Source organism: Podarcis raffonei, chromosome 15 (assembly GCF_027172205.1).
Source record: "Podarcis raffonei isolate rPodRaf1 chromosome 15, rPodRaf1.pri, whole genome shotgun sequence".
In the NCBI taxonomy this organism is placed as follows: domain Eukaryota; kingdom Metazoa; phylum Chordata; class Lepidosauria; order Squamata; family Lacertidae; genus Podarcis; species Podarcis raffonei.
Genome location: NC_070616.1, coordinates 11,181,121 through 11,205,913, shown reverse-complemented (window position 1 = coordinate 11,205,913; position 24,793 = coordinate 11,181,121). Strand labels below are relative to the sequence as shown.

The following is a 24,793-nucleotide window of genomic DNA, read 5'->3' as shown; positions in this document are numbered from 1 at the left end:
GGGAACTCCTAACAACTCTTAGCACACTTATTGTACCACAGAGCTCAGGATTCCTTCGGGGAAATCATGACTGCTAGTGCTATAACAGTGCTTTGGATATAAGGTATGGATGCAAGGTGTTACAAACTACAGCATAAAGCCCGAAATGGCTTAGTGTTGTAGTGTAGGAAGGGACCACGACGGACAATGAAGCTGGATGTTGGAAGATTCAAGACAGGTAAAAGAAAGGACTTCTTCATGCAGTGCCTAGTTAAACTGTGGAACTCCCTGCCACAGTGGGAGGCAGTGATGGCCAACAACTTGAGTGGCTTTAAAAGAGGACTGGGCAAATTCTTGGTGGATTTCTAAAGGCAGGAAGGTTGAAATGAGTGAAGGTAGTCTTGCAAAAAAGGAAAAAAAGGTCTTTGGGTAAGAATGTTAAGCCTTCTCTGTACTTCTTACTGCATTGCTTTACAATGTGACTCAACCAATCAAGAATGAGCAGCTCCTTCATCCAGCAGCCTGCAGAATGTTGACCGAGTCTCTCAGAGTAGTCAATGGGGTGCCTTCCAGGGGTTACTGGACTACAACTCCCATCATTCCTGATCACTGGCCGTGTTGGCTGGAGCTAATGGGACTTGTAGTCCATCTGGAAAGCATCTCTCCGGCTAAGCCTGTCCTAAAGCAAAAACAGAATTTGGTTTAAATCTGGCTAGCAATCCTGGCATGATAGGTAAAGGTAAAGGGACCCTGACCATTAGGTCCAGTCATGGCCGACTCTGGGGTTGCGGTGCTCATCTCGCTTTATTGGCCGAGGCAGCCGGCGTACAGCTTCCGGGTCATGTGGCCAGCATGACTAAGCCGCTTCTGGTGAACAGAGCAGCGCACGGAAACGCCGTTTACCTTCCCACCGGAGCGGTACCTATCTATCTACTTGCACTGGCATGCTTTCGAACTGCTAGGTTGGTAGGAGCAGGGACCGAGCCACGGGAGCTCACCCCGTTGTGGGGATTCGAACCGCCGACCTTCTGATCGGCAAGTCCTAGGCTCTGTGGTTTAACCCACAGCGCCACCCGCGTCCCCCCCGGCTTGATAGGGAGGAACAAATCAGGACATCTGGATCTCCCAAGAAGCTGGTTTGCTTCCTGGGTAGATGCTTTCCAACTCTGGCTTGGGTCAGCCAGAGTGCCAGAGCTGTGCACACCAGCACACAGCTTGAGTTTTCTTAAGTTGGTGTTCTTGGTTAATCGCTACAAGTGAAGGTGGCCAAGAAGTGGCTGCTTCCATATGCAGTAGAAACTTACTTAATTAAGCCCTAGGGCTTGGAAGAGACACAGATCCTACAGAGCAAAACTAAAAGGGAGCACAGTCCTGTGCATGTTTCACATAACTCAGAGGCGATGTGGAGGGCAGCTGGAAACCAAGGAATGAACAAAATCAACCACCATTCCAAGCCTCACTGTTTGTATTTGAGAAGGTTCCAGGCTCTAAGCAATGTCCAAACCACCACACGGTTCACAGGAAGTTAAGCAGGGCGTGCAAGTATGTATTACGGACTACATGAAAACGGTGCGCAGCCATGTGGGAGGCTGGAAAGTCTGATGGCCTGTAGGCTAATTTCAAAAATGCCCTGGAAGCTCTGGCAAGAATGACCTGTCACTTCCCCTTCTGGTTGCTCAGTGGGCGGGAAGAGGGAGGAAGGCAGAGGAAGAAGCAGGGAAAGGAGGAAGGGAAGTGACTGGTAGGGCAGAAGACAGGGAGATCTAGGATAGATTACCGCACCCCGTTATACGTGGGGCTGCCTCTGAAGACTGTTTGGATACTTCAGCTGGTGCAGAATTCAGCAGCCAGGTTGCTCACTGAGGAAAGACTGTTTGAGCATATAAAGCCAATCCTGCCCTGACTGCCATTCTGGGCCCAATTCAAAGTACCGGTTTTGACCTCTAAAGCCATAATAATAATAATAATAATAATAATAATAATAATAATAATAATAGCAATGGGCAGCTTTGCCAATCCCATAAACAAACTCAGTCCCTCCAGCAGCAAAACTTTGGGGGGGAAACTTCCCACCCCAACACAATGGCACAGCCAGCAATATTATATTAAATAATATTGTATCAATCAAATTACAACTCTTCTTAGAATCATAGAACTGTAGAGTTTGGAAGGGATCCCAGTACAGTATCATCTAGTCCAACCTCCTGCAATGCTGTCCCATACGGGGATGAACCTGCAAGCTTGGCGTTATCAGCACCACGCTCTAACCAACTGAGCCACCTCAATTTCCACGCATCCCCTAAGCATAGAAATGCTCTACCTGTAGGCAGCTACGTCAACTACAACACGAGTGGCAGGAAGGCTCAGTTGAGCTGTTTAATGGAGATTTACCAATGCACTTGGAGAAGCAACCTTGTGAAGCAAACTCTTCCCAAGGGTGGGGCTTGGGGAGGGAGGGAGTGGGGCGAGCTGTGGGAGGGGGTGAGAGAGGTGCAAAGGAAAGGGGGTTGGTTAGGTGTGGCAAGGGCAAAGGAGTTTGTGGGGTTGATAAGTGAATCGGGTGATAGCCCTTAGTATTATGTACAGGGTGAGTCCTTTAAAAGTGGCCCCGTGGATACAGCAGAGTACACATGTTCCACAGGGCCTCTTTTAAAAGACTCACCCGGTACAGTGGTACCTCGGGTTAAGAACTTAGTTCATTCTGGAGGTCCGTTCTTAACCTGAAACTGTTCTTAACCTGAGGTACCACTTTAGCTAATGGGGCCTCCCACTGCCACTGCGCAATTTCTGTTCTCATCCTGAGGTAAAGTTCTTAACCTGAGGTACTATTTCTGGGTTAGCGGAGTCTGTAACCTGAAGCGCCTGTAACCCGAGCTACCACTGTAGTTTCTAAGTGCATCACCATTAATAGCAATAATAATAATAATAATAATAATAATAATAATAATAATAATACACTGCACTCCCACTTGTCAATATTTTTTTCCTGGGCTCCTTTTATATATTTAATTCATTTGTAACCAAAGATCAAGAAAACACAAATTTTAATAATAAATAATAATAATAATAATAACAATAATAATAATGTCAAAATGATCACAAATGATTTAGCTGAGGTTCCTGCATTGCAGAAGGTTGGACTAGATGGCCCTGGGGGTGTCCCTTCCAACTCTATGGTTCCATGATTATGGCTGAGTTTGGTTCTGAGAACCCAGTTCCAGTCTCCTTCCACAGCCTGCTGGCAATCTGGGACTTTGGAAGCCCTTCAGATATTACCTCTATGTGACCCCCCTCACCCCCCCAATCCCAGTATGTCTTGGCCCTTTGACTCTCTCTTAATGGCCCTGTTTTTCAGGGGAAGCAAGAACAGGCTGTGCAAAACGATGTTTGTGTGTCTCTCTCGTTCCTAGCTTGAGAGTCCAGAGTAAACTTATTTGTGGCACAGCTTCTCGGGTCAATGTGTGCGAAGTCTTGTGTAAAAGGAGTATTCGGCGCAGGTTAAGTGTGGGTTAGAGAGCAGAGGCAGGAAAGGTGGGAGGAAGTCATCGCAAAAGCTGGTCAAATATGTACTTTGCTTTATGCGCAGAAGAACCCCACAAAAAGGCATTTCAAGGCAGAAAGCCGCAACCTTTGGCAGGAGACACACTTGAGCATTGTCAGCAGTCCTGCTGGACACTTGAGGCAGTTTACTGCCACCCCCCGTCCCCCAATCAGCCGCCTTGTTTTCCCATTTTAAATGGGATGTTGATATCCTAGCATAGGTCGGAGATAAAAACCGACTCAATTTGTTATTTTTGACCTGCTTTCCTTTCAGGAGACGTACGGAGCAGCTTTCAATACTAAAAATGATAACATATTAAAGTGGAGATAGACAGTTGTCACAAAAAGAAGGCCATGCATTTAAAAGTTATGGTCTCTCACGAAGAATCTTGGGAACTGCAGTGTGTTAAGGGTGCTGAAAGGGTTTTGGTATTTTTAGACCCATTCTCCTCTAAGAGCTACAATTTCCAGAGTGGTCAACTGTCACTCTGCCTTCCAAAGGAACTCTGGGAACTGAAGTTCTGTGAGGGGAATAGAGGAGTTTCCAAACAACTTTCAGCACCCTTAGCAAACTACAGTTCCCAGGATTTTTTGCAGAAGGCCCTGACTGTTTAAAGTGGCGTAATAGTGCTTTAAATGTACCGTGCAGATGGGCAACTCTAGGTTTTTAAGCCCTGTTTCCCGCAAAGAGCTACAGTTTCCAAAGTGGTTTCAACATTCAAGTCCAGGGAATTCTGGGAACTCTAGTTCTGTGAGGGGAATAGGCAACTCCTAACAACTCACAGCATGCTTACTGTACCACAGAGCTCAGGATTCCTTCGGGGAAATCATGACTGCTAGTGCTATAACAGTGCTTTAGATGTAAGGTATGGATGCTGCCATGGGACGCGGGTGGTGCTGTGGGTTAAACCACAGAGCCTAGGACTTGCTGATCAGAAGGTCGGGGCGAGCTCCCATTGTTCGGTCCCTGCTCCTGCCAACCTAGCAGTTTGAAAGCACGTCAAAGTGCAAGTAGATAAATAGGTACCGCTCCGGCGGGAAGGTAAACGGCATTACCGTGCGCTGTTCTGGTTCGCCAGAAGCGGCTTAGTCATGCTGGCCACATGACCTGGAAGCTGTATGCCGGCTCCCTTGGCCAATAAATCGAGATGAGCGCCGCAACCCCAGAGTCGGCCACGACTGGACCTAATGGTCAGGGGTCCCTTTACCTTTATGGATGCGACCAAAGGCAGTGACCAACCAGTGACTTCCCATCTAAGCCACTTTTGAGGCTGGTGGAAGCTCCATCTTGCTTGGCAAAGCCCAAGGGCTTGCTGTGTCAATGATTTTCTGATTGAGAAGCATGAATAACATTTGAATGGAAAAGGAGCCAGTAAGCAACCCAGCCTAATGCTTCCTCGAGTATTTTGGCTGAAAGACCTATGCGCACACTTAAAGCGGTAAGAGATGATGATAAGTTGAATGTCATGGACAGGCTGGATGCAGAGGATTGGTGGGAGGAATCAGCTGGGGAACCCCCAAGGGAAGAAGTCTCAGAGCCTGGGAAGTGGTGGTAGGACAATGATGGGTAGTCAGAGGGAGAAGTCTGGGAAGAGGAGGTGTTGGGAGATGGAGAGGTAACTGGGCTTAGTGAGCAGGGAGAGTCTGTGAAAGAGAGAGGTCCAGAATCAGAGGCAGAAGTGGAGGCTGGAGAAGAAGAGGTCAAGAAGCAGAGATGAGTCAGGCTGCTGAAGAAGCCAGGGAGTCTCCCCCTCCTGCTACCCTCTCCCATGGTCTCCGAAGACCAGGAGAGGTATGAAGATGGAGGAGCAAAGACAGGCAAGGCAAATAAGTCTCAGATTTCCAGGGAAGGAGGAGACTTAGGGAGCAGTGGACCTTCAGTCCTCACAAGTGTCTCATTGGGGCAAGTCCTACTGGGAAGAGTTGCTGTGCTCACTAGGCCTGAGCTGTTTCTTTGAATAAACAGTTAACTTCACAGACACATTGTGAGTTATTGCTGACCTGCTCCCAACTCCCACCTTGACAGAAGACAATACTGAGCTAGATGGACCCAATGGTCTGACGCAGTGGAAGGCTGCTTCCGACAACCCGATGACTAACAGATTTGTTATGGCCGTTGTAATTTAAAGAAACATTTCCGCCCCACCTCGTGGCTCACAAAGGGCCGTCCGAGGATTCAGGCAGATTTCACCGCACGCAATAGTTCCTCCTGGAGAAGAGCAACAGTAGAAGCTAAAACATTAAGTGATATAAACTCTTTGGAATTTCAGATCTTGGTAGCTAATGAGTCACTTGTTTCGGAGAGATGCATTTGTGGCAGGCAAGCGCAATGAGGCTGTCAGAATATTATGACATCTCTGCACATTAGACAGACGCGTTGAGCGGCTAACATTTTACAACTACGTTTTCCTTGGGTCCAGAGGAAACCCATTGAACTTAATGAACATGACGAATGTAGGTCCGCTAATTTCAACGGGTCTACTCTCGAGGCAACATCTGCACTATTCATTTAAAACATTATGATACCGCTTTAAACAAGCACCTTGGGGACTTTTGCTTGTTATGGGGGCTGAGACTTATTAGGAGACCCTTGTTTCTCTCAGAGTCCTACAATTCTCAACCATCAATCCGTCTTTTGGGAGTTGCAGCTCTGGGAAGGGAACACTGACACCTGTCAGCACCCTCAACAAACTACACCTCCCAGAATTCTTTGGAGAGAGCCCTGACCGTTTAAAGTGGAATACGAGTGTTTTAAATATATAGTGCAGATGGGCCATCGTCCCTATTTTCATTGGAGAAATTTGGAAGGGTACGCAAGCCCCGTGGGGGAGAGCTGAACCCCAAAGCAGGAGAGCTTTAGTAATGGAGGCTGCACCCAGACACCACACATTTAATTGCATGGTGTGGATGTAACCAGATAAGTAAAAATGGGAGAGGAAAAAGCACAAGAAAGGACAACAGGGAGAGGAAGAATACTGACCGGGGGGGGGGGTCAAAATGTAATCGCTGCAATATCTCCTCATCTGCCACCTCACTTTTTATTGTGCAAATTCTCCGAATTCCAAGCCAGGATAAACCAAAGTCGACAGCCTGGATTATACAGATTAAGGAAATGCACTTGCTGGGTTTTGCTTCTGCTAGTTGGGGAGGGGGGTGAGAAAGAACTCCCAGAATACTCAAGCCTTTGCTCCGCTGGAAGCTGTGTCTTCATAGTCTCCAGCATTTTCCCCACAGCGAAAGGGGCTAGCAAAAGACAGAAAGCTATTATAGAATTGTAGAGTTGGAAGAAGGGACCCCAAGGGTCATCTAGTCCAACCCCCAGCAATGCAGGAATTGCAACTAGAGCATCCTTCTGCTTATAAACCTCTAAGGAAGGAAGAGTCCAGCACCTCTTGTGGGAGTCTGTTCCACTGTCAAAACAGCTCTTACCCTCAGAAAATTCTTACTGATGTTTAGTCAAAAATCTCCTTTCTTGGAACTTAAAGCCACTGGTTCGAGTCCTACCCTCCAGATTAGGAGAAAACAAGCTTTCTCCATCTTCCATGTGATGGCCCTTCAGATATTTGAAGATGGCGATCCTATCTCCTCTTTTCCAGGCTAAACATACCCAGCTCGGCTCCTTCAACCATTCCTCATATGGCTTAGTTTCCAGACCCTTGATCATCTTGGTCGCCCTCCTCTGCACATGTTTCACCTTGTCAACATCCTTCTTAAAACTGTGATGCCCAAAAATGGACTCAGTACTCCAGGTGTGTTCTGACCAAGGAAGAAGAGAGTGGGATTATTACTTCCCTTGATCTAGATTCTAGACACTGTACTTCTGTTGATTCAGCCTAGGATAGCATTAACCAATGCATTAGCAGTCATGGATTCCCACAAATAATCATGGGAACTGCAGTTTGTTTAAGGTGGTGAGAGTTGTGAGTTGACCCCTCAAAGAGTTACAATTCTCAGAGTGGTTTAACAATAATTCTTCTTCCCAGGGAATCCTGAGAATTGGAGCTTTGTGAGGGGAATGGTGGTCCCCTAACATCACCCTTTACAAACTACAGTTCCCAGGACTCTTTTGGGGGGTAAGGAGTGCTTTAAATTCATAGTGCAGAAGGTACTAAGTTGCAAAGGTGCTGTGGAATAGTGTAACTTGCCTGTAACTTTAAAAAAACGCATTGGATTTATAGTTAATAGTTTTGCTATTCCCTACTGACTTACTTCATGGGAAGCGGGTGGTGCTGTGGGTTAAACCACAGAGCCTAGGACTTGCCGCTCAGAAGGTCGGCGGTTCGAATCCCCGCGATGGGGTGAGCTCCTGTTGCTCAGTCCCTGCTCCTGCCAACCTAGCAGTTTGAAAGCACGTCAAAGTGCAAGTAGATAAATAGGTACCACTCTAGCGGGAAGGTAAACGGCGTTTCCGTGCACTGCTCTGGTTCGCCAGAAGCTGCTTAGTCATGCTGGCCACATGACCCGGAAGCTGTATGCCGGCTCCTTCGGCCAGTAAAGCGAGGTGAGTGCCGCAACCCCAGAGTCGGCCACGACTGGACCTAATGGTCAGGGGTCCCTTTGCCTTTACTGACTTACTTCAACACAACTTCTCAACTAAGAATGGGGAGATTGTGGCTTCGAGTGAGAAACATTAAAAAATGGAGACAGGGTTTAGGAGATATTTTTTAAAAAATAAAATAAAAAGGTTCCTTTCTTTGGTTTGCCCCAAAGTGTGCCACAACAGTCACCACTTTCTCTGCCTCTGGAATGCCAAATGGGAAGGAGAGAAAGCAGCTGATTATAGCTTGGTGTGGGCAGGACTTACTGCTTGGGCGACATAGTTGCCGATCTCCATTCTGCAAAAATGAATTTCCACATCTTAATCCTACTTATTTGCAAATATGCAGACTGAGCAGGATGAAGGTGGTGACCTATTTTTAGGGGAGGAGCTCTAGCAAGAGATCAGGATCTGGGGTTCAGGTTAACAGAGTGCTCCTAAGCATGTGCAAAGTCCCTTTCGTTCAACAAGGATGCATCTTTACCTAACAGGAGCCAATTTGTGCTTCTGGTGTGTTTAAACTCAACAAATCTCACTGTAGGCAAAAACCTGTAATAATAATAATAATAATAATAATAATAATAATAATAATAATTATTTATTACCCGCCCTTTACCCTAAGGCAACAGGGCAGGTCACAACAATTTAAAATATATCATTAAAAACAGTTTAAAACAAATTACAATCACAAGAATTGGGTGGCTCCTAAAAATATACAGTGGTACCTCAGGTTACATATGCTTCAGGTTGCATATGCTTCAGGTTACAGACACTGCTAACCCAGAAATAGTGCTTCAGGTTAAGACCTTTGCTTCAGGATGAGAACAGAAATTGTGCTCCAGCAGCGCAGCAGCAGCAGGAAGCCCCATTAGCTAAAGTGGTGCTTCAGGTTAAGAACAGTTTCAGGTTAAGAACGGACCTCCGGAACGAATTAAGTACTTAACCCGAGGTACCACTGTACATCTCGAGTGTCAAGGTGCAGGGCATGAGAAGGCCATTCACCCAGCAGCTTCCAGAAATTAACCCGCACAATCTCAGTGTGCGATCACACAAGTACAGGACACAGGTGTGCTCTGTTTGGATGTTACCATAGAAGTCAATTGTAGCGCAAGTGGTTGAGAGTCAGCATGGCATTGCCAAGGCTGGGCTATGGGCAGAGTCATAGAATTGTAGAGTTGGAAGGGACCACAAGGGCAGCATTTGAAATTAGCTGAGCGCAGGGCACGTTTTGAGAAGGGCAACTGGCCTTTTTTGCGAGGAAGTGGAGGTGTTTGGTTGCCAGGTTTGGCACCTAACATCTTGATCTGGCTGGCGGGCGGGTATGGCTGTGATGCTGCTCCAGTCAGCTGGCCTGCGGAGCAAGGCAGCAGCAAGAGACACACACATCTTTTGTTGCCACAGTGCCCTGCGGATCCCCTGGCTCACAAAGCACCAAAAGAGGCACACCGTCTGGTGCTGTGTGAGCCAGTTGATTCGCCGACATGCATATCTTTTGCTGCTGCGCTGCCCCACAGACCATTTGCTTCATAATTTGGTTGTTGTTGTTTTTTTAAATGCAGGTAGACATATTGTTGTGATGACCATATCCAAGCTTTAAGGTGCCACCTGGCTCCTAGATTTTATATCTCAGTTTCTAATCCTGCACAAGGGTCATCTACTCCAACCCCCTGCAAAGCAGGCATGTTTGGCCCAAGGTGGGGCTCGCACGGCCCCCAAGATTAAGAGTCTTACGCTCTACCAACTGAGAAGCCCAAGGTGGGGCAGAATCAAGGAAGCAGGAACCGTGAGACAAGTCACTAGTCAGGACCGGAATCCAAGTGATCAAGACAGAACAAACGAAGATCAAAGAACAACAAAGGATCCAGAAACACACTCAGGAAGATCTTGATGCTCAAGTAGTGCTCAAGTGAAACAGGAAGTCCCCTTTTGCACTCCTTCCTCTCCAAGAGAATCCAATGGCCAGTCTGGGTGGGCGGAGTCAATCTAGGGCCAGAAGCCGCTGCCTGCAATTCAGTGGCTGGTCACATGGGGCAGATACATGCGGATCCTGCAACTCTCTTCCATAATAGCATCCACACTGTCCAAGAAGGGCAGGCCAACACCAGATTTTCAAAGCACACTCAGTACACATTTGAAGGAAATGTTTTTCCCCCAAAGTACCCTGGGAGCTGCAGCTTGTTGAGGAATTACATCTTTGAGAGGGGAAAATGCAGTTCCCAGGATTCTTTGGGGATTCTTCAAATGTATGGTAAGGTAAAGGGACCCCTGACCATTAGGTCCAGTCTGCAGACAGCTTCCGGGTCATGTGGCCAGCATGACTAAGTCGCTTCTGGTGAACCAGAGCAGCACACGGAAATGCCGTTTACCTTCCTGCTGGAGTGGTACTTATTTATCTACTTGCACTTTGACGTGCTTTCAAACTGCTAGGTTGGCAGGAGCAGGGACCGGGCAACAGGAGCTCACCCCGTCGTGGGGATTCGAACCACCGACCTTCTGATCGGCAAGTCCAAGGCTCTTGGTTTAACCCACAGCGCCACCTGTGTCCCTTAAGTATGGTATGACCCATTATTGTCTTACTCAGTCACAGTGTCTCACCGCGGGACTTGGAACATTTCTTAAGGCCAAACGACACGTGCACATGTTTATTCAACACACACACTTGCCAATTCAGCAATAAATTGGGAGTAGTATATTGGGGTGGGGTGGGGGGAGCAAATGGCAGCATCTGATACCAGGAGTGAATAGTCAGAGGAAAAGCACCTTAAAGTAGTCGGGAGTGATGGTGAGACAAGGTAGGAATTAAGGGGCAAGCTTTGCAGCCATCTTGGCTGTCAGTCCTGGAAGACCTGCTCCCTGCCTTGCAGGTCTTTCTTTTCCCACCTGGCCTGGGAGGGTAGGACCCGGACTGACTCCAACTACAGAAGCTGAGGTTGCTGAACGGACTCTTGGGCTGAGGTGTTGTCTGTCAGCTGTTGTTGTTTGTTTCGCTGTAGTTGCTGGGGTTTTTTGCATCTATAGTTGTGATTTGTATGGAAACTGTCTAGTTAGGTTGTGTATTTTTTTAAAAAATGTTTTGTTTATTGTTTATGACTACTTTTACATTGCAGTTATGTCTTTTCTTTCATGCTGTAAGCTGCTTTGAACTGTGGAAAGGTGGCACACAAATAAAATTATGTATGCATGTATGTATCTGTTTCCATACTTCTCTGTTGAAAGTTAACATGTGCCCCAATCCAGAATTATGTTCAAACAAGGGAGCATGCACTCCCAGATGTTGGGAACCCTTCACCCTCCAGATGTTGCTGAACCACATCTCCCATCAGGCCTAGCAAGGATGGCCAATGGCCAGGGATGATGGGAGTTGTAGTTCAGCAGCATTTGGAAAGCCAAGGGTTCCACTTGCCTGCCTTAACCCAAAAGGATTGTGGCAAGGATGAAAGAGTCTGGATTGAAGAAATGTAAGAAAATACCTCCCCCAAAACAAAACAACTCAAAAGATTGCTAGTCAGTCTAAATGAAGAGTAGAATTTGTCCCCCGATGTCAAAATATGAAACCATTAAGGATTAGCGCCTTCCAACAATCAGGGTTATCATGGTATAAAAATTTCCTAGGAGCTTGCAAACGAGTTGTGAACTCTGTACTACTTATCCTTAATCGGTAATAATACTTAATATGTATGCTTCTTAAAAAACAAGAAAACAAAGGAGAGCATTCAAATAGGATGAAACACACCCACCCGCCAACAAACTGAAATGGTACGTCCCAAAATACTACTGGCCAATTTATGCATCCAGCAGAATCCAAGTGGCAAAGCAGCAGTTCCTGGCTGTACCACATCAGACTGCAGGTGGGTTTGTTTTTTTCCATTTTGGAGGGGGAGGGAATCTCCCTGCACAGAGAGAAGTAGCATGTCAGGCAAAAGCTGAAAGCTTTTGCCTTTTATGAAAAATGAAGGCATATATGGAACAGGCAAACCTCCATGGAAGTGGTGTAGCCCAGGAAGTGTTTAAACACTTGGTTTTGCTCACTGAACTTTCGGCAAGAGGTCCAATGCTGCTGAGAGCATCACTGGCAGTGGGGAGACTGGTACATGACTCCTGTCGTGTAAATAACTGGCCATTTTGTGGCAGGTGGTAACAATTCTTCACAAAGAGGCTGGTCATGCCATATGAATCCAACTCTTTTTTTTTTTAATGGAAGCTTTTCCAGGATTTCTGCAATGTGTTAATCACAGATACAATAGAACTTTGTGCTCCGGTGTAAACCCCACATTTTAAGACAAGAAGGAATTAAAGGTTATCGGTGACATCTGAAAAGCCTTTGGGATTCCTCCCAAAAGTGCCACAATTAACAATGCAACAAAAGGGAATCGTCTCCATCCATTGGGGAGCGGGCGGGGGGGGGGGGAGAGAAAGAACGGAACTAAATGTTTAAAAATAATTGTGTTGCATTTTAACTGCAAACAAGTTGAAATGTAAACAAGCTGTAAACAAGGCAAAGACAGATAACGTTACACAGCAAACAATGTCAACTGCCAAGCCACAAATCGGGGAAATTTCAAAGCAATGAAGTTTAAACTTGAGATAAGGGATAGTAATCAAATTAAATGGCAAACATGCCCATTCATTCAGCCACATTATTAAGGTGGGATGGGCGGGGTGGGGGTAGAGAAACATGTCCTTCTCCTTCATTTTCAATCTGCAATTCAATTTTAAAACAAATACACACACACACACACACAATTTATTAGCTGTTTCCCCTGGGCCCCAGGAGTGCTTGGTTATTAAAACTGGTTTCTGAAGTGGATTCCAAGCAGCAATGCAAAAACACTTAATTCCAAACCAAGAGTGGAGTTTAGGAATTATTTCTCTTAACCCCCATCTCTGCTCTATCTGCAATAGAGGGGGGGCGGGCGGAGGCAGCACTCAACCCTCTATTTACAATATATTTGCAATTCAAATTGTCTTCATCCAAGAAGCACTGGTATTGAGTGTGCGTGGTGAGGAAGGGGGGCGGGTGGCTATTCACTTTACTTCTCGGTAAACATAATAACACAGTCTTAAAAACAACAACAACAGCAACTCGATATATTCACGGATCGGGAACCTTTGACTTCATTTCTCCCCCGCCTTCATTTTCCAAAAAGACAGGAAGAAAGAAAAATATGAACAACATGATGTTGCAGGAAACCCACGAAAGTCGCCTCTTGCATACTTAGCAATAAACGTACCTTTTTGACTAAACGCTACATGGTCTTAACTGCTAGCACAATTCTGTGCACAGAAAATAAAAACACACATACACACCAATACAGCCCTCCTCTGTCCCCTCCTCCCCTCTTCACGGCTGCTCTTTGTTATTCTGACCAAGTCCTTAGTTTTTCTTTTTGGGGGGCGGGGACCCCCCCCCGCCACTTAACCCTCGGTTTATTCACTTTTTATAAAACACACACCGCCGCCTAAACTTAGCAATGCACGCAAAGAAAAGCCCTGCCGGCAGCTGTTTAAATCCATCAGCATCTTTTAAAGCAGATTTGGGGTTTTTCCCTTTTAAAAAAGACTATATGGGGGGAGGGGAAGAAGGGGGCGTGTTTGTGCAGAAACTCACAAAAAAATAAAACGAAAAGCTCTCGCTGGACCGTCGAAACCATTTAAGGATAGCAATAGGAAAAGAAGTGGGGGTGATCGCGGGGGGGGGTTTGACCCATTAACCCTAACCCTCCCCGCAACCTTGATTCCTGTATGGGAATTAGTCAAGCCCCTGCCGGCCCCCCCCCTTTACAGCAGTGCTTCGTCTCGTTGGCCTCTTGTTAAAGCTGGCAAGGCTGCTGAGCAACACCCCCCCCCGTGAAAAAGGGGGTCCCCCGTTACCTGGTCTTGGAGGAGAGAAAAGCTAGCTTGATCAGCCCGTAGGTAAACAACTGGATTCTCTCCTTGGCGACACTAGCTACTTTTAGTCGGTGCTCTAAAATGTGCAATTCCATCTTTTCCTCTTTTTCATTTGTAGTTCATCAGTTTTGGTAGCCTCTTGTTTGTTGCCCGGGAGGTTTCGGGGGGTGGGGAGGAGCAGGAGCAAGAGGAGGAGGATGGGGGGTGTCTTCCTCTTTGTCCGAAAGGGGTATTTTCCCACCCTCTTCCTTTTACGTCTCCAACGCAGGCAGAGAGTGGAGGAGGAGGAGGAAAATAATGACTTTGAAAAAGGGATGGAAGAAGAAGAAGATATTATTATTTGTCATGGAATTAACAAGGCGGTGGGTTGCAGGGGTGGGGAGAGAGGGAAGATTTTGCTAACTAAAGAAGAAGTGGCGCTGATGGAGGGAGAGAAAAGAAAGAAGCAAAGCCAACAAAAAAAAAGAAAGAAAGAAAAAAAAGAGGAGGGGAGAAAAGAACAGCTGAAGCTGGAAGGAGAAGGGAGAGCTTCAGAGCCCAGAAAAAGCGGCTGCTGTTTCAATGTAACAAACAACTTGCCAGTCAAACGGGCCCGCAAGTGGGCATGCGCAGGAGCGCGGAGCATTCTGGGAGGTGTAGTCCAGAGGGCGGAGCACGGATCAGGAGTTGGGGTTTTTTTGCCTTGTTTGTTTTTTAAGGACTCCCCTCCCACCCCCTCCGCGAGGTGCTTCCAAAATAAAAGAGTCCTTGGCGAGGCGTCCGGGTGCCTTGCAAACAGAGACAATTCTTTCAGCTGATCTTATTGCCTTTTATGCGTTTCCAATGATACCACGATTTAGAATGGAATGTTGTTGTTGTTGTTGTTGTTGTTTAGTCGTTTAGTCGTGTCCGACTCTTCGTGACCCCATGGACCAGAGCACGCCAGGCACTCCTGTCTTCCACTGCCTCCCGCAGTTTGGTCAAACTCATGCTGGTAGCTTAGAGAACACTGTCCAACCATCTCGTCCTCTGCCGTCCCCTTCTCCTTGTGCCCTCCATCTTTCCCAACATCAGGGTCTTTTCCAGGGAGTCTTCTCTTATCATGAGGTGGCCAAAGTATTGGAGCCTCAGCTTCAGGATCTGTCCTTCCAGTGAGCACTCAGGGCTGATTTCCTTAAGAATGGAGAGGTTGGATCTTCTTGCAGTCGATGGGACTCTCAAGAGTCTCCTCCAGCATCAGAATTCAAAAGCATCAATTCTTCGGCGATCAGCCTTCTTTATGGTCCAGCTCTGACTTCCATACATCACTACTGGGAAAACATAGCTTTAACTATACGGACCTTTGTTGGCAAGGTGATGTCTCTGCTTTTTAAGATGCTGTCTAGGTTTGTCATTGCTTTTCTCCCAAGAAGCAGGCGTCCTTTAATTTCGTGGCTGCTGTCACCATCTGCAGTGATCATGGAGCCCAAGAAAGTAAAATCTCTCACTACCTCCATTTCTTCCCCTTCTATTTGCCAGGAGGTGATGGGACCAGTGGCCATGATCTTCGTTTTTTTGATGTTGAGCTTCAGACCATATTTTGCACTCTCCTCTTTCACCCTCATTAAAAGGTTCTTTAATTCCTCCTCACTTTCTGCTATCAAGGTTGTGTCATCTGCATATCTGAGGTTGTTGATATTTCTTCCGGCAATCTTAATTCCGGCTAGGGATTCATCCAGCCCAGCCTTTCGCATGATGAATTCTGCATATAAGTTAAATAAGCAGGGAGACAATACAGAATGGAATACGATCTGCAAAACACGTTTTTATGAAGTGATGGCCGTGGAGGAGAGGGGCAGGTGGGGCTTGTCCATCTAGGAATGTAGCCCGTCTTCTAGGAGAAGGAAAACTCTGATCCTAACTGATCCTCCTCTGCCTTGCAGCTCTATTCATTGGTGAGAAAGGCTTCTGGAGCAAACCCTGAGGAGCAATCGGATGCCTTGCGGGACATCTTCAGGAGAAGAAAAGGCTAAGGAGTAGACCCTACACAAATCTGGAGTGGAGCCTGTTAAGTTGTGGGTGAACATATCAGACGACACAGCGATTCTTCAGACAGCTCTTGTTTATTTACAGGCCAGAACAGAACTAGGCTGAAGGGTTCAGCCAACCTGCTTATATAGATCTCAACTACAAAGCAACAGTAACAACTTTCTGTAACTATCCAATCACTGAACGTCACTTTCAATTCCTTATTTGCATATGCGGACCTGAGTGAGATACTGACCTATCTACAGTATCCCCCCTGCTGGCCCAGGGTGAGAACTTTGGTACATAACAGAGTCCCTAAGATGGTTGGATGGTGCCTTGTGCGCCTCCTTCCGGCAACTCCTGCAGCCAAGCTGGTGCCAAATGTATTGCTCTGCTTTCCTTTGAACCACATCACCAAGGTTGAGAGAAGGGTCTTGTCATCTGGGCAGCCCAGGACCTCCATACACACTGCCCAGGTTTGCGTTCTGGAGAAGTCACTTTGTGAGCTTCTAACACACCAAAAACAATGTGGGAGGCAGCGGTTACGAGCTACCAGTCTTTGCAGCCACAGCTGCCGCTGTGATTTCCTAGTGCAGAGCTTTCTAAACTGTGTCCTGACACCATTAGTGTGTCGGCTGCAGTGTGTGGGTGTGTTGCACAAATGCTTGCCATTCTCATCCCAGGGCAGGAAAGGGGTTAGTTTAACCTCTGGTTTGCTAGTAAAACTGAATTACTGTCACAAAATGATACATGTCTAAAAAAGCATGTCAGCAGCATGAAAAGTTGGGAAAGCTCCGCTAGCGATTTGACCTTCGGCAGTGCACTCCATTGTCTTTTGAGACAGATGAGTGCCATAATAGAAGGGACTTTCTTTTCATATGTGGTGGGATTGTAAAATTATAAATAAATATTGGGAAATGATCTATAATGAAATGAAGAAGATGTTTAAAATAACCTTTGTCACCCAGAAGCTTTCCTACCAGGTATTACAGGAGTGGACTTACCAAAATCACAAAAGAATTTGTTTATGTATGCAACTATGGCTACACGGACTTTATTAGCGCAACATTGGAAGGAAGAAGGTGTCCCAGCTAAAGAAGATTGGCAAGTTAAATTAATGGAATATGCTGAAATGGCAAAATAGAGAGCCAGCGTGGTGTAGTGGTTAAGAGCGGTAGTCTCGTAATCTGGGGAACCGGGTTCGCGTCTCCGCTCCTCCACATGCAGCTGCTGGGTGACCTTGGGCCAGTCACACTTCCTTGAAGTCTCTCAGCCCCACTCACCTCACAGAGTGTTTGTTGTGGGGGAGGAAGGGAAAGGAGAATGTTAGCCGCTTTGAGACTCCTTAAAAGGAAGTGAAAGGCGGGATATCAAGTCCAAACTCCTCCTCCTCCTCCTCAAAATTGACAATGAGGAAGAGATGACAACAAATTTAAGGAAGAATGGAAGATGTTTATTGCATATTTACAGAAGCATTGTACACAGGTTAATACATTGTTGTTGCTTAGTCGTTTAGTCGTGTCCAACTCTTCGTGACCCCATGGACCAGAGCATGCTAGGCACTCCTGTTTTCATTTTATATGCCTGTTGTCTTTGTCTTTGTTATCCTTGTTAATACATTAGCAGGGTTTTAAGATTACTTGTAATTTTGTTATTAATGGATAATAGATAATTTAAATAGGTTCTAAATTTAATGATGGACATGCAGTATGTTGATAAATAATAGAACCAAGGAAGGGACAACTAGAGGGAAGTCAATTTGTTTTGTTGTTGTTGTTTTTATTTTTGTTATTTTTGGAAAATTAATCAAATGTTGTCAAAAAAGAAAAGGAAAAAAGAGACAGATGGATGCTAACAACATGGAGGAGAGGGCTACTGATAACTATGAACCACAATGGCTAGGCTCTGCCACCACACCTGGGGGCAGCAGTGCTTCTGAATACCAGTTGTGGAAAACCACAAGAGGGGCGGGTGCTCATGTGCTCGACTCCTGCTCTCTGGTTTCCCACAAGCATCTGTTCGACCACTGTGAGAACAAGATTCTGGGCTAGATGGGTCATTGGCCTGATCCAGAAGGTTCTTCTTATGTTTTTAAGTTAGTATAAAGCTTTGTAATGGGTCTTTGGTTGTTGCTGTTTTTTGGCGAATTTGTGAACGCAATGAAGTTCCACCATTCCCCTGAGTTATGCCTCAGTCCAAGCCATGGGTAGGCAAACTAAGGCCTGGGGGCTGGATCCGGCCCAATCGCCTTCTAAATCCGGCCCGCGGACGGTCCGGGAATCAGTGTGTTTTTACATGAGTAGAATGTGTGCTATTATTTAAAATAAAGCAATGACAAACCTAGACAGCATCTTAAAAAGCAGAGACATCACCTTGCCAACAAAGGTCCGTATAGTTAAAGCTATGGTTTTCCCAGTAGTGATGTATGGAAGTGAGAGCTGGACCATAAAGAAGGCTGATCGCCGAAGAATTGGTGCTTTTGAATTTTGGTGCTGGAGGAGACTCTTGAGAGTCCCATGGACTGCAAGAAGATCAAACCTATCCATTCTGAAGGAAATCAACCCTGAGTGCTCACTGGAAGGACAGATTGTGAAGCTGAGGCTCCAATACTTTGGCCACCTCATGAGAAGAGAAGACTCCCTGGAAAAGACCCTGATGTTAAGAAAGATGGAGGGCACAAGGAGAAGGGAACAGCAGAGGACAAGATGGTTGGACAGTGTTCTCTAAGCTACCAGCATGAGTTTGACCAAACTGCGGGAGGCAGTGGAAGACAGGAGTGCCTGACGTACTCTGGTCCATGGGGTCACGAAGAGTTGGACACAACTAAACGACTAAACAACAACAACATTATTTAAAATGCATCTCTGGGTTATTTGTGGAGCATAGGAATTCATTTGTGTGTTTCCCCCCAAAATATAGACCAGCCCCCCACAAGGTCTGAGGGACAGTGGACCGACCCCCTGCTGAAAAAGTTTGCTGACCCCAGGTCCAAGCCATGGGGAACCACTGACTCCCCCAAAAACCTTGGGAAGCAGACAGAGATAAAAGGCATAAGGTGATGCTGGACCAAGTTTTGTTGTGATTTGTTTGTGGGATATTTATATAGCCACAGTTGTTCACCCTGCCCTCATCCTGATTTGCTTGTTTGGTGTTTATACACCTTTCCTGTTACTCATTTGTTCACCCAACACTTTCCAGTGCATTTTCCTGTCGCTTTCCAAACAGCAACAAGTCCTTTTAAAAAAATAAAATAAAAAAGGAGATTTGTTGCACTAGAGCGGAGCTTTCCACAATGTGTGTCGAGACACATTAGTGTGTCGGCTGCAGTGTGTAAGTGTGTTGCGCAAATGCTCCCCACGCTCCACCAAGGACTGGAAAGGGGTTAGTTTAACCTCCAGTTTGCTAGCAAAACTGAATTACGGTGTCATGAAATTGTGTGCCACCCAACATGAACAGTTTGGAACATGCTATACCTTTAAAGCAGGTTTGAAACACATTCTTTCCCTCAAAGAATTCTGGGCACTGTGGTTCACGAGGGTGGCTTGGAATTGTAACTCAGTGACGAGTGAAACAATGTGCTTTCTAGTGTGCACACAGCCTAATTTTGCAAACCTAAGGTTAGGCTACGGTCCTATGCACATTTTTCTGACAGTTGGTCCCAAAGAACTTACTGAGTAGTAGATTGTCACTTCCTGTGGGTCAGCCCCACAACAACATAACACTCAAACACCCACATCTGACATTTTGGTTTGGGGTTCGGGATAGGGGAGGGTGTGTGTGTGACAGCAGACAGAGGACATGCCTTTTAGACACAAATGGCTGCCATTGCAATGTTTACACCCCCTCCTCTGCCTTTTTGTAAAGGACTTTTGTGGAGAGATCTTTCAGGGGGCCGAGTAGAAGACGAAACACGACGCTTTGTTCAAATACCACTGGCAATTGAGTTGGGAGGTGGGTGGAGAGGAATATGGAGAAAGCATTTTATTTATTTATTTTCGTCTCGGGTCTGTGCCAGCTTCTCTCGCCTGCTCCGGAAATTTTAGCCGTGCTGAGTTAGGTGTGTTTCTGGAAAGAAAGCTACTTCTCTATGGTCAACATCACTTGAGCTCCTGTACTGTAGGAGGGGGGGGGTGACAGCAGACTCCCACACGGTATATCTAAAGCACATTTCCCCCCGAGAACTGAAGCTTACCCACCACAGAGCTACAATTCCCAGCACCCTTACCAAACTACAGTTCCCAGGATTCCTTGAGGAGGAGTGTGCTTTATATATGTGGTATGTGTGCAACTTTGGAGGCGTGTTGCGTTCAGTATTGTGGGACCAGTTTTATGCAGGGCTGGATTTAGGTTTGATGAGGCCCTAAGCTACTGAAGGTAATGGGGCCCTTTATATGTCCAGCTATCCTTTGTCAACAACAAATTGTCACTTTTGTGTGTGTTGAATATATGCTATATGGTAATTTATGGACCTAATAGGTATCTAAAGCCATTTGCACATAACAAAATATGTATTTTATCAAAGTAATTTATATTAGAAATGAGCAAACCAGTGATACTTTAGAGAGCAAGCTAGCAGGCTTACATCACAGGAGCCTACACAACACAAAACCCTGTTGCTGTATGTAGGTTTTATTTTATTTGCTTTTTATCTTATATTTTGAAATGTACATCCAGGTTTTTCCCCCCTTAAAATTTTTTTGGGGCCTAAGCTATAGCTTGTTTAGCTTATATGTAAATCCGGTACTGGTTTTATCCAACTCCCTCCCAGCTGAAATCAGACAAGCCTTTTCTCTGTTGTATATCCAGCGCCTACTGAAAACTTTGTAAAAAACAACCCAGCAGTCATTTTAACTGAATTCTGATGTCATAATTTTATTTTCACCGTATTGAGTTTTCATACACCACTTAGAGGCAGTCTAAGTAACTGCATGAAACACAACTATCATCCATTGCTTCCGACTTTCTAGACAGAGCCAAAAGCTGCTGTTCTGTGGTTGCACCTAGCAGCAGCCACCCTTCAAACTGGAAGCCAAATGCATTGTGGGTTTAGCTTCCATGGCTGTGTCTTTTCACCTTTCATGCGATGCTGTAATTCCTTTCAATGAACTCTGTTTTGCTCTTGTCGCTTCAGTCATGCCTTGGGAGTCTTTTGGAACGATCGCAGCCTGTGCGTTTTGGAGGAATTGTGCACTGATCGTTTGCAATGGAGGAAGGACAAATAATATATAACCATGTTTAGGAAGCTGAAAAGTTAGATTTGTGTTTTGGCTTTTTTTATTTAAAAAAATACCCTAGTAAAGTGGTACCTCAGGTTACATATGCTTCAGGTTACAGACGCTTCAGGTTACAGACTCCGCTAACCCAGAAATAGTACCTCAGGTTAAGAACTTTACCTCAGGATGAGAACAGAAATCGCGTGGCAGCAACGGGAGGCCCCATTAGCTAAAGTGGTACCTCAGGTTAAGAACGGTTTCAGGTTAAGAATGGACCTCCGGAACGAACTAAGTTCTTAACCCGAGGTACCACTGTACAAATACAGTACAGTGGTACCTCGGGTTACATACGCTTCAGGTTACATATGCTTCAGGTTACAGACTCCGCTAACCCAGAAATAGTACCTCGGGTTAAGAACTTTGCTTCAGGATGAGAACAGAAATCGTGCTCCAGCAGCGTGGCAGCAGCAGGAGGCCCCATTAGCTAAAGTGGTGCTTCAGGTTAAGAACAGTTTCAGGTTAAGAACGGACCTCCAGAACGAATTAAGTACTTAACCCGAGGTACCACTGTATTTAGAAAGGAAATGCCTCTGGCTAAAACCCCTGATGCCAAACATTCCTGACAACTGAGCTTAATGTATGTTGCCTAGAAAACGAACGAATTAAAAGCCAGTTTAAAAGCAGGCCTGGTGCCAAAGAAGGCCATCTAAGAATAATGGAACAGAACTCCAGTTTTTGACTGCCAGAACAGAGGCCAAGTCTAACTCCAGGGCAGGGTTACTGTTACTATTGTTCCTCTAGGATAGCATTCTTGGAATAGTGCAAAGTAAAACGGTTTCCCAAAAACCTTTCCCTGGATCAAGAACAGAAGTCAGAGGCTGGAAAACTGTATCAAACTCGGCCATGGCTGAAGGTTGGAAAACTACGTGCAGGGCCAGCTCAAGACGTTTTGACCCTCGAGGCGAACTGCAAAATGGTGTCCCCCCGCCAGGGAAGAAGGGGTAAGTCAAGATCTACATCGGGAACAAGGGAAGGGGGATGGATTGGAAATAAGGAGTGTCAGGAGCTGGAATCAGGCTCAGTTCATCAATAACACAATAAATCACCCAGGCCAGTGAACTCAACTCTTTATTCAAGGGAGCCAACCACAGCTCTGGCCTAGTGATCTCAGTATCCACCCTCTGTTCTGCCCATTTCATTTCTGTGTGAGGAGACCAAGGAGGGGAGCAGCTGGTCGCAGCAGAAGGGGAAGACTCCCTGGATTCTTCAGCAGCCTGCCTCTCTGTTTCCTGGCTCCACCCATCTCCAGCCCCTGCTTCTGCCTCGGAGTCTGAACTGCTCTCTGTCACAGCCTCTTCCCATCCACTAAATCCTGCCACCACTTCTGCTTCTGATGCCTCCTCCTCCCTCTACTCTCTCTGACCACTCATTGTCGTCCCACCAACAATCCCCGGGCTTAAAGCTTTATTCCCTGGCTGGTGCCTCCCACCATCCCTCTGCGTCCAGCCAGTCCACGACAACGGTGGAAATCGAATCAACCTTACTCAACGGTTGAAGTGGGAATCAAAGTTGGGGTGGGGAAAACGGCCTTTTCTGAATCAGGCAGAAGCCCAGGAGCAGTGGTGGACTTTAGACTCTCAAATTTCAGCAGCACCCTGTGCGACTATAAATTCAGCGTGTCTCTGCCTCTCGCGCTCTGTTCATGCTACCCTAAAACCACCTCTGCCAGGAGACAGTCTGTGCCATTTCTTCCCTAGGGGTGGTAGGAGACCAGAAACTACCAAGAGGACTCCTTTTCTGTTCTTAACACCGGGGAAAGAGGCCATATTTCAGATACTGGGGCTGCCAGGAGGAGCTGCTCCCCTTCAAAATTTACAATGACTACTCAGTGTCCCTTTTCTCGTGTCCTACAAGCTCATCTCCACTCAGCCAGAATGGGACAAGAAATCACACAGGGTTTTGCTTCTAACCCCCTCCATCCCCCACACAATGGCTCTGTTTGCATGAATCATAGAGTTGGAAGGGACCCTAAGGGCCATCTAGTCCAACCCCCTGCAATGCAGGAATCTCAACTGAAGCATCCATGACAGATGGCTGTCCAACATCTGCTTAAAAACCTCCAAGGAAGGAGAGTCCACCACCTTTTGAGGGAGTCTGTTCCACTGCTGAACAGCTCTTACTGTCGGAAAGTGTTTCCTAATGTTTAGTTGGAATCTCCTTTCTGGTGACTTGGGATCCATTGGTCCTAGCTTCCAGAGCAGGAGAAAACAAGCTTGCTCCATCTTCTATGTGACAGCCTTTTAGATATATGAAGATGGCTAGCCTATCTCCTCTCCGTCTCCTCTTTTCCAGGCCAAACATACCCAGCTCCTTCAACGGTTCCTCATCAGGCTTGGCTTCCAGACCCTTGATCATCTTGATTACTCTCCTCTGCACATATTCCAGCTTGTCAACATCCTTCTTAAACTGTGGCATCCAGAACTAGACACAATATGCCTGGGGCTGCTATACGTCCAGGTTTCCCTGGACACATCTGGGAACTGAGCTGCAAAAATGGTGTCTGGGTGGATTTTTGCTGAATTGGCAAAATGTCTAGGAAAACCTGGATGCATGGCAACTAGGGCAATTTTTTAAAATTAAAAAAATGCTTTAAAAAATCAAAGAAAAGCCAAAATGTGATCTGACCAAGGAAGAATAGAATGGAGCATGAAGAGGCCCCTTTCTGCATTTTGTTTCAACAAAGCCACAGATGCTGTATGCGCTCTCTCTCTCTGTTTTTTTTTTTTTTTTTTGCTAAGCCAATCTGTTTTTGGAAATTCTCTCCCCTGCCCTCCTTTTGCTAGCATCAGTGCTAAGCCTTCTGTGCCAGTTTAATTTCCCATTAGTCTGCAGATTAAATCTAAATACTTCGGAGCTTCCTGCAAAGCTGCAGTTTGGTCTTGTGGTTGGTGAAAAAGATGGAGTTCCGGGATATTAATAATCCTGTTGTACTCCATCACCACCACTTCCATTTTCGTCCTTGGCAACCTTGCAAGTCTGTTTATAGAAAGAGATTGCTTGTTGGTTTTTTTTCCACACTCCACAGACACGCAGATTTGTGGCTTCGTATAATACTGACATATGCTCTGTCCTGCTCTGCAACAAGTAATAGATGGCTGGGTTGGATTAATTGATGGGAAATATTTACAGTGTAATCCATGTCGACTAGGAAACAAGTCCCATTAAATTCAAGGAGGCTCACTCCCAGGTAACTGCGGATAGGAAGCTAATTCTACAGTGCTCTTTTTCTCAGAGCTGGTCCATTGAAAATAATGGGCAAGCAGTGCAGGCTAGTCTTTTAGGACAAATGGGGCATTGCCCCTCCAACCTCTACCCTTAGCCAGCCTCCCAATCCGCTGCTTCCTTTTTACTTACACTGGTCTCATTTTCCTCCTCAGTGTTGCTTTTCTAACAATAACAATAACGACAACAACAACAACAATTTATTTATACCCTGCCCATCTGGCTGGGTTTCCCCAGCCACTCTGGGCGGCTCCCAATATAATATTAAAAACATGATAAAACATCAAACATTAAAAACTTCCCTAAACAGGGCAGCCTTCAGATGTTTTCTAAAAATCAGGTAGTGGTTTATTTCCTTGACATCTGG

General features: G+C 46.0%; 1 protein-coding gene across 1 annotated transcript in view; it reads right to left on the bottom strand.

Moving 5' to 3' along the window:
• Positions 1–14,533, bottom strand: part of CASTOR2 (cytosolic arginine sensor for mTORC1 subunit 2) — a 50,067-nt gene extending 35,534 nt beyond the window's left edge. Inside the window, exon 1 of the mRNA XM_053366628.1 lies at positions 13,928–14,533. Within this exon, the coding sequence (XP_053222603.1) occupies positions 13,928–14,040 (113 nt within the window). The 5' untranslated portion in view covers positions 14,041–14,533. The remainder of the gene's footprint in view (positions 1–13,927) is intronic.
• Between the last annotated feature and the right edge of the window lie 10,260 nt (positions 14,534–24,793).